General features: G+C 44.3%; 1 protein-coding gene across 1 annotated transcript; it reads right to left on the bottom strand.

Annotated features, from left to right (window-relative positions):
• Nucleotides 1-14985, bottom strand: LOC134292387 (uncharacterized). The gene is made up of 7 exons (XM_062957142.1): nucleotides 14815-14985; nucleotides 8757-8943; nucleotides 7335-7416; nucleotides 6398-6467; nucleotides 5785-5862; nucleotides 3399-3536; nucleotides 1-397 (listed from the first exon to the last, which is right to left on the bottom strand). The coding sequence occupies exons 1-7, from the start codon at nucleotides 14983-14985 to the stop codon at nucleotides 284-286; spliced, it is 840 nt and encodes a 279-aa protein (XP_062813212.1). The 3' UTR covers nucleotides 1-283.
• Nucleotides 14986-18730: the final 3745 nt, after the last annotated feature.

Raw genomic sequence — 18730 nt, 5'->3', positions numbered from 1 at the left:
TTTGTTTGCTGCATTTATACTTTATTTATGAAAAAGACAGGGAAGAAGTGACAACCGCAGTGGCTCCAATGGTTCCTCCGTTCCCTTTGTGCCATGGCACCGAATATTACACAGGATGCATCTTTTGGCAACGGTTTGCAACCGTTCCCTCACACAGGTTGGACATTTTGTGGGTGCGTTATCTTTTCCCCCTTTCATATTCCGGAAGGAAAGATGAGTGAGGATTTGAAGTGTGTGTTCATCATTCCCTCTCTCTCTCAGCACAGCGAATCTGGGGCCAGGTTTATCCCATGTCCTTAGTCGAGGTCTCGGACTGGTCAGTGTCGCTGTCTGAGTTTTCCTGCTGGTGATGATCCAGGCGCCGGGTCACTTTGCTCAGGAATTTGCCTGATCCGCCCTGGTGGGAAGGGCAGCAGACAAGGGGCTGAAGCATTGGGTGCCGGCAGGGCATTGAGAAGTACCGCAACACACTATTCTACGTCCCTCCCTCCACTTCTTTGGCTCTATTTCTCCCTGGCACAGATTGTGGCAGGAAATGCAAGGGAATTTTATGAGGTCAAGTACCAGCAAGGAGTAAAATGTCATACCAAAAGCAGTGGTATAGTGGTCAATTTCAATGTGTAGGCTTTCATTGGGACAGTGTCTATAGCACCAGTGCCAAACTCAAGGTCTGCAGGCTGAATGCAGACTGCCTTGTTATTTTATGTGGCCCTCCAGATGCTGGAATTCAATTCCTGTATCCATCATCATTTTATTATTATAACTAGAGCTGATGGAAGTTGTGATACAGTAACATCTGGAAGGCTGCAGTTTGCTCAGTTTAGTCAGGAAACTCGGGTTTGGATTTAGACACAAGGCTAGTGAATATGATGCCTGACTTTAAAATATCCCTTAACCTTTTTCTCAACCTTAGAGTCGTAAGTGTTGTTGAATTGCAATTCCCATTATTCCCAGTCTTCCTGGTGGATAACCAATCACATCTGGGGACCAAAACTGGGGAAAAACTAAAGAGAACTGACAACTACATAGAAAAATTATAGTTGGCTTCCATGGATTCTCCATCTATGGATTCAATGGCCCTTTGAAAACACCCCTAAGGCTGATGTGGACCTCAATGAAAACGAATATAACATCCTGGCCTATAATAACAATCTCATAAAGAGGATAAAACTGAATGGAGATGTGTTGATGGATTGCCACATCTCAGGGCTTTATGAGTTTCCAGTTTGCACTATGAAGGAGTCAAAGATGTAAATTCTCCAGTTTTGGTGGATTTGGCTTCAGGCAAGAGGAAAGTGCTGGTTGGAAGTCTCCAGCTAAGATACATAAGGCCAGCCCTCCACATTTCCTGGGGTTGGAGGTGAAGGATGCTGTGAAACTGACGAACCAAGTAAACCCAGCCTCTTAATTTTTATCTAAGGGAGCATCGCTCTAGGAATCTCTAGGTTCTCCAGTGCAACTTTCTGGTCAACATCCATCAGAAGTGTGCTGGGGAGCCTAGAGATTGGGCATGATTCTGTGGACAACTCCTCCCAGAACCATATGATCTCCTTCTGATGGACACTGACCATGGAGTTCTACTGCAGGACCTAGAGGTCTCTGTAGGAATCTCTACATTCTGCAGTAACTCTGTGGCCATCTTTTGGTTGCATTGAAAGTCTAAAGCTCCTTAGATTAATCAAATACATGAATAATCAAATCAACAAAAGCTAAATCAGCACATAAGGAGGGCCGACTGTGTTTATTTTCTTAGCTTTCTCCTTCCCTCCTAGGGCTCAGCCTTGCCCTGTATCCATCTGGCTAGAAACAAGCAGGCTAGGTCAAATGTCCCTTATCTCATTTCCTAAGACAAGTGAGTGATTATAGTTGATATTTAATGCCTAAAATTTAATGCTATGACCAGTAGCTGTCTCAGGTTTTGTGTCCCCAGCACAGTCCCAAACTGGCAACCCTAACCAGGATTAGGCCAGATTACAAGGATAGCTCATTAGAGTGCATGAGCTCAGGACTGAAGCTAGCTCAAGGAGAGGTCAATGCGTGCGTGATGTCATTGTCTTTGGTCACCTGCAAGCCCATTGTCCACTGCATTGCTGGCGAAAAGTACAGGATTAGGGTTGCCACCCCTCCTAGAAAAGTTATTTTTTTGGAAATGCACCTCTAGTGTGCACGCACACGCTTTTGGGAGTTGCAATCCAAAATACTAACTTTTCCACGCTCTTGGTGGGGCTTAGGAAATGGCCATTGCTCTTTTACATACCGGTATGTTAATTAGCTTAACAGTATTCAGACTCAAGGTTCACATTTTCCCCTCCCAGGTCATGTCTATCAATATGCACTCACCTTTCCTGAAATAGTTAAGAATGAGAAAGGCCCAGCCTTTGGAGACCTCTCACACTGGACAATTACAGCACTACGATTATACTTTCAATGCCAATGCCAATTCCTATGGAATTCTAGGGTTTCTAATTTGGAGATGCACTACAGCTGAACTCTTAATGCCTCTCCCAGGATTCCATAGGATGTTGCCATGACAATTAAAGTGGAACCATACTGCTATAGTTAGGTAAAGAGCCCCAGGCAGTATAAAACCAATAGCTGAGGTGGCAACCCTAAATGCTACGAAACCTTGAAAACAAGTGAGAGCAGCACTCCCCAACCTTCAGGTCTTTACATGAATGAATTGACAACTCGCTTCACTCCAGAGTCAGCTTGCCTTTGTTGGCTGAGGATAATGGGACTTGCATTCCAAACCTCTGGAGGGCTGTAGGTTGGGAAGGACTGAAGTAGAGCATGGGTATTCCCTATCCTGCTGCAGGAAATGTTATCCTTGGAAGGGATACACTGGAATAATGTTTCCCAATCTTTGTCCCTCTGGGAGGGGGGTGGGGTGCATCTGCACTGTAGAATGAATGCAGTTTGGCATCACTGTAACTGCCATGGCTCAGTCCCATGGAATCCTGGGAGCTGGAGTTTTACCCATAATCTTTAGCCTTCCCTGCCAAAGAGTGCTGGTGCCTCAGCAAGCTACTACTTATTTGATTCCATAACATTGAGCCACAACCGTTCAAACTGCATTAATTCTACAGTGTAGATGCAGCCTAGGTCTGCCAGCTTGGGTATCTATCAGGGATTTTGAGAACTGACTCCAAAACATTTAGTAGCTCAAAATGTGAGAAGGGAATGCCTTCTTTTAAGCGGTGGAGGTCTTTAAACGACATTGTATGGACACCCCACAAGTGTATTTTAATTGATAGTTGTCCCCTGTTGTTTCTGGCAGCTTTGGCTTCTACTTCCATGCCAGGGAAGGCACTATGCATAGAGCTGGGCTATTTATTAACTACTACTGCTTTTTCTACCATTTCCCCACCCCTGATGCTCTGTGCTTTGCGGCCCAATACCTGGATGGTGCTGAGTTCCTGGTCGGACACCAGTGGGGAAAGCCCATCCACGCTAGCAGAAGGGGAGCGTCGGGGCGAGCGGCGGCGCTGGGTCACATAGGTCCCCCCCATCTGATCCTCCAGAAGCACCGTCTCCACCTGATAAGAAGAGGAAAAGGAAGAGGGTAAGTCCAACCGCACCAGTAGGCTGTTAGCAATTATGGGAGTTGAAGTCCAAAACACCTGGAGGGCCGAAGTTTGCCCATGCCTGGGTTATAGGGTGGGGAGAGCAAGGTTCTTGTGCCATCTTAAAGCAGAGATGGAGACACTGCAGTTCCTATCATCCTTGACATTGGTGATGTTGGTTAAGGCTGATGGGAACTGATGCATGGCACTTTGGGAAAGATATGGGTTCTCCCTGCTGTACAGCAAATTTATCACACTGCCAGCTTTTGTGGCTTATGGTGCATCTTACTAGACACAGGATGTCTGGTATAGATTGGAGCGTAGTGTATAGTGTGTTGGACAAGTGGGCTTATTAACTAAAGACCCTCTCCATGAATGTATAGCAGAGTAACGTATTGGCAGCAGCGTGACACAGCACCATTAGACAAAAGTGATAAAAAGGTCAAATGCACACAGACCAGTGTTATCTCTGCCTTAGGAGGCTTTTCTTTGTTGCAAAATAATATGGTTGCGCTATTTACAAAAACAAGGTTTCCATAACACAAATAAAGTTCTTATACTTCCTTCTTTGCTTCCACGCTGGGCTTCTTTCTCATGCAGATAAACAGCTTCGCTCTCACAGAGCCTCCTCTCACATCGAACTTACACAGGAGCTTCACACACGAGGCCTTCAACCTGGGGCTCTTCTCACACTAGGCCCTCACACACTGGGGCCTTCTCTCAGACAGCTCAGGATGACACTAGCTTTGGCCCATTAACTCCAACAGGCTTCAGCCTACTCACTCTCCGCAGGATGACGCTAGCTTATTTAAACCTTTGAGTGCTTGACTCACGTTTTTGTAATTAAAAATACCTACCATATATACTCAAAGATAAGCTGAGTTTTTCAGCCCCCCCTTTTTTTTGAGCTGAAAATGCCTCCCTCGGCTTATAATGGGGTCAAGGTCAAGGCTGGGCAACAGAACTTGAAGGCCATTGCTTGCAATATATGATATATTTCTCTCTCTCCCTCCCCTTATCAGTGTGTCTTCCAAAGCCTCCCTCGCTCTTAACCAAGGGAATGTTTTGAAAAGGGAAAGAAGCCCTTGTAAGTCAGGAAGAAGAAAAATATATATCCATATATATCCATTTTCTCCTGAAATATTTTTAAACTCTCCTACAGATATATAGGCATTAACCCCTTGCAAGCTTTTGCGATCCCTATGTACTTCTATCTTCCTATCTATCTATCTATCTATCTATCTATCTATCTATCTATCTATCTATATAAAAGTAAAGGTTTCCCCTGATGTTAAGTCCAGTCATGTCTGATTCTGGGGGTTGGTGCTCATCTCCATTTCTAAGCCGAAGAGCCGGCGTTGTCCGTAGACCCCTCCAAGGTCATGTGGCCGGCATGACTGCATGGAGCGCCGTTACCTTCCCGCCGGAGCGGTACCTATTGATCTACTCACATTGGCATGTTTTCGAACTGCTAGGTTGGCAGGAGCTGGAGCTAACAGCGGCCGTTCACGCCGCTCCCGGGGTTTGAACCTGGGACCTTTTGGTCTGCAAGTTCAGTGCTTTAACGCACTTCGCCACCGGGGCTCCTCTATCTATCTATATACATTAATTTTATATATGAATTTTCTCCTCATATTTTTGCAAGTCTTTGCAAATCCTATATACATATAGATCCATGTACCTGTATATCTATATCCCCATATATATATATATGCGCGCAATATTTAACCTACTGATGCCTCAATTAATGTAATTTTATTGGTATCTATTTTTATTTTGAAATTTACCAGTAGCTGCTTCATTTCCCACCCTAGGCTTATTCTTGGGTCAGTAAGTTATCCCAGTTTTTTGTGGTAAAATTAGGTGCCTTGGCTTATAGTCGGGTCGGTTTATACTCGAGTATATACGCTACTTAATTTTTAATATTTCTGACATAGTGTAGATGGTAGGATCAAAGAAATCACAAAAAGCTTTATTACTGTATATCTTTGACAGCCTATTGAGGATCCATCTCCCGCTAAGAAACTTCACCTACAATAAACGATTAGTCTTTAAATATGCCATATAAAGAGAAAAGGATACCACTGAATAGGGGATATAGGGAATAGGGTATAGGGGAATTGTCAGATATAGTAATTTTTCTAATGTCAATTGATTTATCACATGGGGACAAAGGGCTTCCAACTCAGAACTGCGACCCTGTTGAATCTGGGAATCGAACCTGCTTGTGCCGTGAAGGGTTTCTCCCCCTGATATGCAGAGAGTGGCTCTCCTCCTCTTCTGCCTCCTCCTCTTCATGCTGCGAGAGATAAGGAAAAGGATGGAATGAATGAGTCCAGAAGTACGGGATGATGCCACAGATGCAATCGTTCCAGAATTTCCAAATTTTTGAACCACACCTCGGTCTGTCTGATGGTATATGGTCTCCTATAAGGATGCTCATTGAGGGAGGAAGACAGTAATGAGAAGCCAACGAGGTTCAAATAAATCACTTCTTGGAGTGGGAGTAAATCGACATCATGGATCAAGTTGTATAACTCAAGTTGGGGCTTATCCAGTGGCAGTTCCACCTAGAGCTTGATTCAAACTAGGGATAAACTAGGGATGCCTCTTCTGAGCATGTGCAAACTTTGGCCGTGCAGGTGTTTTGGACTTCAACTCCCACCATTCCTAACAGCCTCAGGCCCCTTCCTTTTTTCCCTCAGCCGCTTAAGCGGCTGAGGGGGAAAAGGAAAGGGCCTGAGGCTGTTAGGAATGGTGGGAGTTGAAGTCCAAAACACCTGCACGGCCCAAGTTTGCACTTGCCTGATCCATTCACTAGTCAAAATACTTACTGTGCAAGGAGATATAAAGACCTGGAGATCATGAATCCTTTTTGGATAGCTCAGTTCTGGATTGTCTGACCTGGAAAGGGGAAAAAGCATACAGGATAAGAAATGGAGTTGTAGTATTGGCTGAGCATCTCTATACTACAGAATACTCCAAAATGTACATGGGTTGCTGAGACAATGACTTCCGATAGTTCAATGCACACACACACTTTGTTTTGCACGCTATATTATTAAAATTGTATAAAATTATCTTCAGGATAGAAGGTGTATATGAAACAAATTAACTTTGTGTTTAGACTTGGTGGCACAGTGTGTTAAAGCGCTGAGCTGCTGAAGTTGCGGACCAAAAGGTCCCAGGTTCAAATCCCGGGAGCGGAGTGAGTGCCCGCTGTTAGCCCCAGCTCCTGCCAACCTAGCAGTTCGAAAACATGCAAATGTGAGTAGAATCATAGAATCATAGAATAGTAAAGTTGGAAGAGACCTCATGGGCCATCCAGTCCAACCCCCTGCCAAGAAGCAGGAAATCGCATTCAAAGCACCCCCGACAGATGGCCATCCAGCCTCTGCTTAGGGGTGCTTTGAATGCAAGTAGATCAATAGGTACTGCTCCGGTGGGAAGGTAACGGTGCTCCATGCAAGCATGCCGGCCACATGACCTTGGAGGTGTCTATGGACAATGCCGTCTCTTTGGCTTAGAAATGGAGATGAGCACCAACCCCCAGAGTCGGTCACAAATGGACTTAACGTCAGGGGAAACCTTTACCTTTACTCACCTCCAAGAAATCAGATAATGTACCTATATGCAAATACAAGTATTCCAAATTGTGAAATCCATAACACTTCTGGTCCCAAGCATTTCGGATAAGGGATACTCAACCTGACACAGATTTGTTCTATAAGCCCTTCCCATTTTCTTAGCTCTCTTCACTAAATCACTCACGAACTGCAGCATTCAGAGTCAGGGCTGGGATCCCTCTGGGCTGGAAGTCCTGGCTTGCTCCTGAAGATGGGGTGCAGGAGGGCTGCATCATAAGAGAGAGAAGGAGAAAGCCGCATTTAGAGATTTGGGGCAAAGGACCATGGCACTTATGGGCACTGTGTTGCCCTGCGGCCATATGGGAACTCTCCCAAGGCTATATATTGTGCCCATCAAATTTTATCCAGAACAAATTTTCTTTTCTGGAAGCTTCATGAGGATGCTCTTAATTTTTTATTATTGGTTGCAGTATCCTCACTCAGCTTACAAACACAACCTGGTATTCAAAATCCTGAGGGGACTCCTGGCTTTGGGCTGTTCCTCACACTTATCTAAAAGTTCCAAATGGGCTCAACATTCCTGGGCCAATTGTTAATAAATTTGTCTATTTGCACATACTTGCAAAGGGATTAAAAGTACTTTTTTATTCATCCTCATTCTAACATCCTTAAATCTGAAGATCTTCACAAGCACAACGTGGACTTAAACGTGCATCCATGCATTCATTTTGCTCACTCCCAACATAAAGCACACAGGGGAGATGATTGACAGCTTTCATGATTCCTAAGAGGGTTCAGTAGGAGCTCAGACTCACCTCCCTAATTCAGGGTGCATCTATACTGTAGAATAAATGCTGTTTTGACACTATTTTCACTGATGTGACCCAATGCTTTGGAATCCTGGGGGTCGTAGTTTTACAAGGCCTTTAGTATTCTCTGCCAAATAGTGATGGCGCCTCACCTAACTACAACTCGCATGATTTCATAGCATTGAGTCATGGTAGTATCAAGCTTCATTAACTCTACAATATAGAGAAGGCATGAGCAAACTTTGGCCCTCCAAGTGTTTTGGACTTCAACTCCCACAATTTCTAACAGCCTACAAGGAATTGAAGTCCAAAACACTTGGTGGGTTGAGGTGTTCTTATGCCTGATATAGAGTCACACTGTGCCCATCTGTATTTGAGTGAATTTGCTTGACTGTCTTGGAGGCCGATGGAATCTCATTCTTTGGAAGAACCAGTGATTTGAGTGTTAGTCTCAGGACTCTGGGAAACCAACGTTCAAAACTCTGTTCAGCTATACAAACCTATAGGATGATTTTGGGCAAGTCATACTCTTTTCAGCCTCAGAGGAGGACAAAGGAAAAACCCCTTCTGAACAAATCTTGCCAAGAAAACCCCATGACAAGTTTGCCTTAGGACCCCAGTGAGTCAGAAACAGACTGAAAGCACCCAACAAACAGAAGTTGGACGGGCATCTTTCAGGGTTGCATGCCAGAGAGATGGGCTAAGAGTGATCCTCCTGATTCTTATGTTTACGTTCCTATGACTATTACACAACAGGGAAAGGGACCAGGTCAGCAACAGGGAGGCCAGTCACTTACTGTTTTCTGTACGTCGGATGGTGTCGCAAAACTCGGAGTACGTCATGGGAGGCTGTGACAGGATCTGGAAGAGCCCCTGGTAGTCGGGGGGACTCAGGAAGCCCAGGAGCTGCTCGGCCAGCCCTCGCGAGGTTGTGTAGCTCAGCCGGGCTTGGGCCATGGCCTGCTCCGCATGGAAACAAGCCAGCTGCAGGGAAGGCATGGGAACCAGTCATGGCAGGGACACACATTTGTATACATGTTTATTTATTATGTAACATGATTTTTGTTCCAAGATTATAAATGCCATTTCCTAATTGGTTCTACCATAAAAACATGGAAAAGGTTTATTAAATTGCCAATCTTTGTTTTTGCGGAACGTCCTGCAGCACGTTTTGCTATAGATTTTCAACGACTACCTCACAAAGTCTCATCCAATTCGACATAGTCTGTGGCAGCCACAAAAACCAAGTTTCTGGAGTATAACAACAACTTTCAAAATAAGTACCGTGCAATTTGTTTTCATGGATTTTAACTGTGAATTTTTTTGTGCATTTAATTCTGTTTTGAGGGTTGCGTATTTGTATATTTTAAATTATATACTAATGCTTTTATGTCAAGTGGAATAATAATAATAATAATAATAATAATAATAATAATAATAATAATAATAATTCATGTCAGGACAACATGAGAAACTGCAAGCCGCTAGTGTGAGAGAATTGGCGGTCTGCAAGGATGTTGTCCAGGGGATGCCCAGATGTTTTACCATCCTGTGGGAGGCTTTTCTCATGTCCCCACATGGGAAGCTGGAGCTGACAGAAGGGAGCTCACTCCACTCCCCGGATTCAAATCGCTGACCTTTTGATCAGCAGTCCTGTCGGCTCAAAGGTTTAATCCATTGCGCCATCAAGGGCTCCTACTGATAATAATAATAACTAAACATAAAATAACACTTTTGAACCAGTAACAGAAAATTATTCAAATTTTGTTACAAAGTATAATTGGTGCTAAGAATTGCACTCAGAAATTGATGGTAGCCAGTGAAGGTGGTTCTGAAATGGGCCTTGAGACTTGCATTCATTTTAACTTGGGGACCTAGATATAATTGGGCTACAATACTCAGCACTCAGTCCCAATGCGTATATTGGCTAGAGCTGATGGGAGGTGGAGTTCAGCAACATTTGCAGTGCTTCCCCACTCCCTATCCTGACATCTTAGCAGGAATTTGGTACTATCAGTAGTTACGGTATTTTCTTGTTGGAAGCGAAGTATTATTAGAAGCAATTTATGACTAAAGGATAAAAGAGGATTTCTATGTAGAAACATTCTGGAAGTTGTTGTATGTCTTTCGGGCTGTGTGGCCATGTTCCAGAAGCATTCTCTCCTGACGTTTCGCCCACATCTATGGCAGGCATTCTCAGAGGTTGTGAGGTATGGAGAAAACTAAGCAAAGAGGTTAATATATATCTGTGGAAAGTCTAGGGTGAGAGAGGTCAGTGTGAATGTGTAGTTAATCACTAAATTAGCATTGAAAAGCTTATCTGCTGTCTTCTTCCTGCCTCTGGGGCATCCTTTGTTTAGAGTCGTTAACTGCCCTTGGTTGATTCATGTCTGGAGACCCTCTGTTTTCAGAGTATTGCTTTTTATTTACTGTTCTGATTTTTGAGTTTTGTAATACTGGTAGCCAGATTTTGTTCATTTTCATGGTTTCTTCCTTTCTGTTGAAGTTGTCCACATGCTTGTGGATTTCAATGGCTTCTCTGTGTAGTCTGACATGATAGTTGTTAGAATGGTCCAGCATTTTTGTGTTCTCAAATAGTATTCTGTGTCCAGGCTGGTTCATCAAATGCTCTGCTATGGCTGATTTCTCTGGTTGAATTAGTCTGCAGTGCCTTTCATGTTCTTTGACTCTTGTTTGGGCGCTGCGTTTGGTGGTCCCTATGTAGACTTGTCCACAGCTGCATGGTATCCGGTAGACTCCTGCAGAAGAGAGAGGATCCCTCTTGTCCTTCGCTGACCGTAGCATTTGTTGGATTTTCTTCGTGGGTCTGTAGATAGTTTGTAGGTTGTGCTTCTTCATCAGCTTCCCTATGCGGTCAGTAGTTCCCTTGATGTATGGTAAGAACACCTTTCCTCTGGGTGGATCTTTGTCTTGACTCTCCTGGCTTGTTCTTGGCCTTGCAGCTCTTCTGATGTCTGTGGTGGAGTATCCATTGGCCTGTAGAGCCCAGTTTAGGTGGTTGAGTTCACCTTGGAGGAGGTGAGGTTCGCAGATTCTTTGTGCACGGTCTGTCAGGGCTTTGATTGTGCTCCTTTTTTGACTTGGGTGATGGTTGGAGTTTTTATGAAGGTATCTATCTGTGTGTGTAGGTTTTCTGTAAACTGTGTGGCCCAATTGTTGATTGGGTTTGCGGATGACCAGAACATCTAGAAATGGCAGTTTTCCTTCCTTTTCTTTTTCCATGGTGAATTGGATGTTTGGGTGGATGCTGTTAAGATGGTCCAGGAACTTGCTGAGTTCTTCCTCTCCATGGCTCCAAATTGTGAAGGTGTCATCTACGTATCTGAACCAAACAGTTGGCTTTTTTGGTGCTGTTTCTAGGGCCTGTTTTTCAAAGTATTCCATATAGAAATTTGCTACTACTGGGCTGAGAGGGCTCCCCATGGCCACTCCATCCTTCTGTTCATAGAATCCAGTGTCCCACTGAAAGTAGCTAGTGGTGAGGCAATGGTGAAACAGGGCTGTGATGTCTTCTGGGAAGTTTTGTTTGATTAGTGTGAGGGTGTCAGCTACTGGGACTTTGGTAAAAAGGGACACCACATCAAAGCTGATCAGGATGTCCTTGGTGCTTAGATTGAGGTTGCTGATCTTTTCTATAAAGTGTGTAGAGTCCTTGATATAATGTGCAGTGAGCCCAATGTGGGTTTGTAGCTGTGTAGCCAGAAATTTTGCCAGGTTGTAAGTCGGCGATCCAATGGCACTTACAATGGGTCTGAGTGGGATGGAGTCCTTGTGGATTTTGGGGAGTCCGTAAAGCCTGGGTGGGAGGGCTTCTGATTTGCACAGCTGTTGGCGTATGTCAAAGTTAATGGAGGAGTTCTTGATTAGAGTGTTCGTTTTTCTGGTGATTTTGTTAGTGGGGTCTTGTTTCAGTTTCTTGTAAATTGTGGGATCTAGAAGTTGTCTGATTTTTTCTTTGTATTGTTTTGTTTCCATGATTACTGTGGCATTCCCCTTGTCAGCTGGAAGAATGATGATTTCAGGATCTGAGTTGAGATCTTTGATGGCCTGTTTTTCTTTTCTGTGCAGAGCACATCTGCTGTGCTCCCTGACCTTCCTTCTACGCTGCAGAGACACAGATACCATCCCACAATTTCTTGCAGCCAAAAGGACCTTCAAAACACCACAGGCTCATCGCATTTACAACCGCCTGGAACGCAACCTCTTGAGAGAGAGAATCCACACCATCCGTAAAGAACTCGCAAACACAGACAAAGAACTGCTGCACCTCCACATCAACATCAGCCAAAAGATGAATACCCAGGACTGGGATAAAATAGACAGCCTTACCTACAAGAAAATGGAGAAAGACATGGTTCTCCACACCAAGAGACAAAAACAAAAATTTGACAAATGCCGTAAGCAACAGCCAAAGCCAGAACTGGATAAATCACGGACCATCATCAACCTGACAGACAGACAACTCACTGAAGACCAAGTATCCATTCTAGAAAAAGGAGGAAATTTTGCAGTCACCACCACCAGGATCCCAGTAGAAAACATCATTGCCAATGTTGAATCAGCAATTTACCAGCTCCCTGAGGAAGAAGCAGAGGAAGTAAGAATGGAAACAGCAAGGATCCTGAGAAATGCAAAACTCCCCCCCAGCAACATAACGAGAAAAGAAAAACAGGCCATCAAAGATCTCAACTCAGATCCTGAAATCATCATTCTTCCAGCTGACAAGGGGAATGCCACAGTAATCATGGAAACAAAACAATACAAAGAAAAAATCAGACAACTTCTAGATCCCACAATTTACAAGAAACTGAAACAAGACCCCACTAACAAAATCACCAGAAAAACGAACACTCTAATCAAGAACTCCTCCATTAACTTTGACATACGCCAACAGCTGTGCAAATCAGAAGCCCTCCCACCCAGGCTTTACGGACTCCCCAAAATCCACAAGGACTCCATCCCACTCAGACCCATTGTAAGTGCCATTGGATCGCCGACTTACAACCTGGCAAAATTTCTGGCTACACAGCTACAAACCCACATTGGGCTCACTGCACATTATATCAAGGACTCTACACACTTTATAGAAAAGATCAGCAACCTCAATCTAAGCACCAAGGACATCCTGATCAGCTTTGATGTGGTGTCCCTTTTTACCAAAGTCCCAGTAGCTGACACCCTCACACTAATCAAACAAAACTTCCCAGAAGACATCACAGCCCTGTTTCACCATTGCCTCACCACTAGCTACTTTCAGTGGGACACTGGATTCTATGAACAGAAGGATGGAGTGGCCATGGGGAGCCCTCTCAGCCCAGTAGTAGCAAATTTCTATATGGAATACTTTGAAAAACAGGCCCTAGAAACAGCACCAAAAAAGCCAACTGTTTGGTTCAGATACGTAGATGACACCTTCACAATTTGGAGCCATGGAGAGGAAGAACTCAGCAAGTTCCTGGACCATCTTAACAGCATCCACCCAAACATCCAATTCACCATGGAAAAAGAAAAGGAAGGAAAACTGCCATTTCTAGATGTTCTGGTCATCCGCAAACCCAATCAACAATTGGGCCACACAGTTTACAGAAAACCTACACACACAGATAGATACCTTCATAAAAACTCCAACCATCACCCAAGTCAAAAAAGGAGCACAATCAAAGCCCTGACAGACCGTGCACAAAGAATCTGCGAACCTCACCTCCTCCAAGGTGAACTCAACCACCTAAACTGGGCTCTACAGGCCAATGGATACTCCACCACAGACATCAGAAGAGCTGCAAGGCCAAGAACAAGCCAGGAGAGTCAAGACAAAGATCCACCCAGAGGAAAGGTGTTCTTACCATACATCAAGGGAACTACTGACCGCATAGGGAAGCTGATGAAGAAGCACAACCTACAAACTATCTACAGACCCACGAAGAAAATCCAACAAATGCTACGGTCAGCGAAGGACAAGAGGGATCCTCTCTCTTCTGCAGGAGTCTACCGGATACCATGCAGCTGTGGACAAGTCTACATAGGGACCACCAAACGCAGCGCCCAAACAAGAGTCAAAGAACATGAAAGGCACTGCAGACTAATTCAACCAGAGAAATCAGCCATAGCAGAGCATTTGATGAACCAGCCTGGACACAGAATACTATTTGAGAACACAAAAATGCTGGACCATTCTAACAACTATCATGTCAGACTACACAGAGAAGCCATTGAAATCCACAAGCATGTGGACAACTTCAACAGAAAGGAAGAAACCATGAAAATGAACAAAATCTGGCTACCAGTATTACAAAACTCAAAAATCAGAACAGTAAATAAAAAGCAATACTCTGAAAACAGAGGGTCTCCAGACATGAATCAACCAAGGGCAGTTAACGACTCTAAACAAAGGATGCCCCAGAGGCAGGAAGAAGACAGCAGATAAGCTTTTCAATGCTAATTTAGTGATTAACTACACATTCACACTGACCTCTCTCACCCTAGACTTTCCACAGATATATATTAACCTCTTTGCTTAGTTTTCTCCATACCTCACAACCTCTGAGGATGCCTGCCATAGATGTGGGCGAAACGTCAGGAGAGAATGCTTCTGGAACATGGCCACACAGCCCGAAAGACATACAACAACCCTGTGATCCCGGCCATGAAAGCCTTCGACAACACATTCTGGAAGTTGTGGTTTAAATTTTTTCCAAGCTCTGTTTTATGCACTGAATATTTTGTGCATCACTTTGGATGTGTCTTGTGTTTTTCCTAGTGAGAATACCTTTCTTCCCATTGCCTTTCTGAAGTGCCATCATCCGTTGCTAGACCTTACATCACTTGCAGGCTTACCTGTGCGGTCTTTTGGGCTTCAGCAGAAACCTGGACCATCTTGGCCGTGCCAACCACCGTGTTCAATAAGAGCTCGGCCATCGCTTCCGATATCCTGGGCGCAAAGCCAGTTGTGGCCGCCTTCTCAGCCTCCGAAGAGCCAGGTGTGGGAGAGTCAGACCTTTCTTCCATTTTGGACCTGAGAAGAGTGAGGTGGGGGAAGAAGAATGGGTGGATAAGAATAATAGAATTATAGTTGGAAGAGATCTCATGGGTCATCCAGTCCAACGCCTTTCTGTCAAGAAGCAGGAAAATTGCATTCAAAGCACCCCAGACAGATGGCCATCCAGCCTCTGCTTAAAAGCCCCCAAAGAAGGAGCCTTCACCACACTTGGAGGCAGAGAGTTCCACTGCTGAACAGCTCTCACAGTTAGGAAGTTTTTCCTAATGTTCAGGTGGAATCTGCTTTTCTCTAGTTTGAAGCCGTTGTTCCAGGGCAGCAGCAACCAAGCTTGCTCCCTCCTCCCTATGACTTCCCTTCACATATTTATACATGGCCCTCATCATGTTTCCTCTCAGCCTTCTCTTTTATAGACTAAACATGCCCAGCTCTTTAAGCCGCTCCTCATAGGGCTTGTTCTAGAGACCGTTGATCATTTTAGTCGCCCTCCTCTGGACACCTTCCAGCTTGTCAACATCTCTCTTAAATTGTGGTGCTCAGAATTGATCATATGTGATTCCAGGTGTGTCTGATCAAGGCAGAATAGAGGGGGAGCATGACTTCCTTGGACCTAGACATCAGACTCTTCTTTATGCAGGCCAAAATCCCATTGGCTTTTTTTACTGCCTCGTTGCATTGTTGGCTCATGTTTAACTTGTTGTCCACAAGGGCTCCAAGATCCTTTGCACACGTTCTAGAGTAGGAAATGTAGTAGATATCCCTCTTTGTGCATCAGAGCAGGTCTTTGACTGGACGATGGTATAGAAAAGTGCTTCTGAACATGCACAGAGGTGTTCTTCTTTGCATTTCAAATTGCCAATATGCATCCCTTTGACTGCAAATATTTATCCTATCACTCCCAATTAGTATCAGATGGTAGATTGATACTTGACACCTAGAGGTGGCTTGCCATTGCCTTCCTCTGAAATACAGCCCACAGCGCCTAGTATTCCTAGGTAGGCCCCAATTCAAGTACTATTCAGGCCCGATGTGGCATAGCTTCCAAGATTAGATGGGATCTAGTCCCTTTAGGGTATAGAAGCCTCGTATTCTTTTCATAGTATCAGAAGTTGAGAATCTAGGGTTAGCTTGAAGCCTGTGTGTATATGTACATGTACATGAGCATGGGTGTGATCCAGTGGTCATTAGCCATGTTAATGTTGCTCTCCAAATGGGAAATGCCTTTAAAAAAATCATATCAGAAGTGACTTGAGAATATACTGCAAGTCACTTCTGGTGTGAAAGAATTGGCTGTCTACAGAGACATTGCCCAGGGGACACTTGTATGTGTTACCATCCTGCTGGGAGGCTTCTCTCATGTCCCCGCAAGCTAGAGCTGACAGGCGGGAACTGCCAACCTTCAGGTCAGCAACCCTGCCTTCAGGTCAGCAGTTCAGCCAGCTCAAGGGTTTAACCCATTGTTCCACTGGGGCTCCTATGGGAAAGGCTTATTGTGTTCTATAAAAATTTCATAGCATTTCAGCCTTATTGACCTTCCTTGGGGGATACATTAGAACAGTGGTTCTCAACCTTTGGGTCCCCAGATGTTTTCACCTTAAATTCCCAGAAATCCTAACAGCTAGTAAACTGGCTGGGATTTCTGGGAGTTGTAGGTCAAAACACCTGGGGACCCACAGGTTGAGAACCACTGCACTAGAATAAACATCCAGTAACAAATTACAATGTCTAAATTTTGTATCTTACTTACTGTATTTGTTTGTGATCCCCTGAAAGTGGTCAATAAAAGTCCAAAATACTTTGAGCTTTTTATAGAACAGGTTTACCAACTGTTTCAAGCCAAAAATAGAGTCATCAATAAGCACGTGAAGGCCTTGTTCTTTTTTTTGCCGGTGGGAGCTAAATATGGCCCAGCATGTGATTGGCTTGGCAATCAATTACTCACAGCCCCACTTTAAAGGGAGTAGAAGATACCTAAATGGAAAATGGAGATTTTGGCCTCACAGTGGTGGGTATCTGGAAATAGTGGAGTGGGGATGCAGAGGGTGCCTATGAGGGACTATTCCTGCCAGAGAGGGGCCTCCATACAACCTCCACCTCAGGTGTGGGCGTAAAGCCCCTTTGGGGCCCCTGGATACAAACCATCACCCTTTTGCCGCTGCAGGAGGTGGGCTGCAACCACGATGCTCCTTTGACTTGGTACCCAACTGCCAGGGATGCGGTTGCCATGGGGACGCTTCAGAGCCCAGTTGCTAGGCGATGGAATTCCTTCTCAAGAGGGCTGGATGTTTGCAGGCTGCAGAAGGCAGGGATGGAGCCGGCAAAGGTCTGTGAACATGGCTGGGTGGGTGGGTGTGGGGAAAATAATATCTTGGAAGAAGGAAGAAACGAACTCTGATTGAGCGATCCCTCATGAAAATTCCAAAGTGCAACAGTCGACCATTGAACCCAGAGTCGCCCTTTGGATCCAAAATGTTTCTGAGACCAAAAATCAATTTATCGAGCCAGGAAATCAGAATTAATAGAACTCAAGTTCTAATTCAATGGCACGTACAAATCTAAATGTTCTTCAGAATTCTCAGCTGAGAAGTAAGTTAATAAGTTAGCAAGATCATCAGCCCTGGCCTTGTTTTAATCAATGAGTATGTCTGTCCTGTCTGGCATAAATCTGCCCACGTGAAGCAGGTGAATATAGAACTGAATGAGACATGTAGAATATCACAGGATGCTTTAAACCTACACCTATTGATAGACTCTCTAAACTAGCTGGCATTGCCCCCCCCCCCCCCCGATGTGCGATGGGAAGTTGTGGCTAATTGTGAGAGAAATAAGGTTGAACACTGTGAAAGCCATTCACTGCATGGCTATTGGCCTCCTCCCAGTAGACTCAAATCAAGGAAAAGCTTAATGAGGTCCACCACTCCTTTGAATGTTCTTCCTTCAGCAACAGCAAGAATATCCCAGTGGGTAGCAAAATCAGGCAATTCCAACTGGATGGCCCCCAGGAGGGTCTTCTTCCAGGGGAAAACCAAGAATGGGCACTTAGAAGTGGAGTTGGCAAATCAAGACAACCTGGCAAAATGGCACTACCTAGAAGAACCCTCCACCTTGTACGACTGTGGAGCAGAACAGACAGCTCCGCATCCGTAGGCCCTGCCTCATGCACAGAGGGAGAACTGTTTAAAGTTACTGACAATGCAGACACTGTTGCCCATTTTTGGTCTAAAACTATTTAGTCGTTTGTGATTTCTTTATTTTATCAGTTTTAAACTTATTTTATGAAATGCTTTTGACACAAAATAAATAAATAGGTGAGAAAAAGCTCTATAGCAGAGCTTTCCAAACATTTGTGTGCTGGCTACAGTATGGAAGTGTGTGTTGCGTGAAAATAACGAGAAACATGAGTCTCTGCCAAACAAGTAATAAATCATATATATTTAAAAATATAAAAGTTTTTCATGAGATATGTTTTGTCCCCATAGATCTTATTATTACCATTTATATACATGTCTATATCTCTTATTAGGGGTTGGTTTCACCTCTGGTTTGCTAGTAAAACCAAATGGCTATGTCGCAAAACGATGCATGTCTAAAAAGTGTGTCACCAACATGACAAATTTGGAAAACTCTGCTCTAAGGACAGACACATTTCAGCCAGCTTAGACTCTCAAAGTAGGAAAATAAATTATTTTGTCTCTCAGAACATGTATTTAAAACAGGCAATGGCAAACTTGGGCCCTCCAGGTGTTTTGGACTTCA

The sequence above is a fragment of the Anolis carolinensis genome, chromosome 6, assembly GCF_035594765.1.
Source record: "Anolis carolinensis isolate JA03-04 chromosome 6, rAnoCar3.1.pri, whole genome shotgun sequence".
Classification (NCBI taxonomy): domain Eukaryota; kingdom Metazoa; phylum Chordata; class Lepidosauria; order Squamata; family Dactyloidae; genus Anolis; species Anolis carolinensis.
The sequence above is the reverse complement of the archived record's forward strand: the minus strand, read 5'-3'. Positions and strand labels throughout refer to the sequence as shown.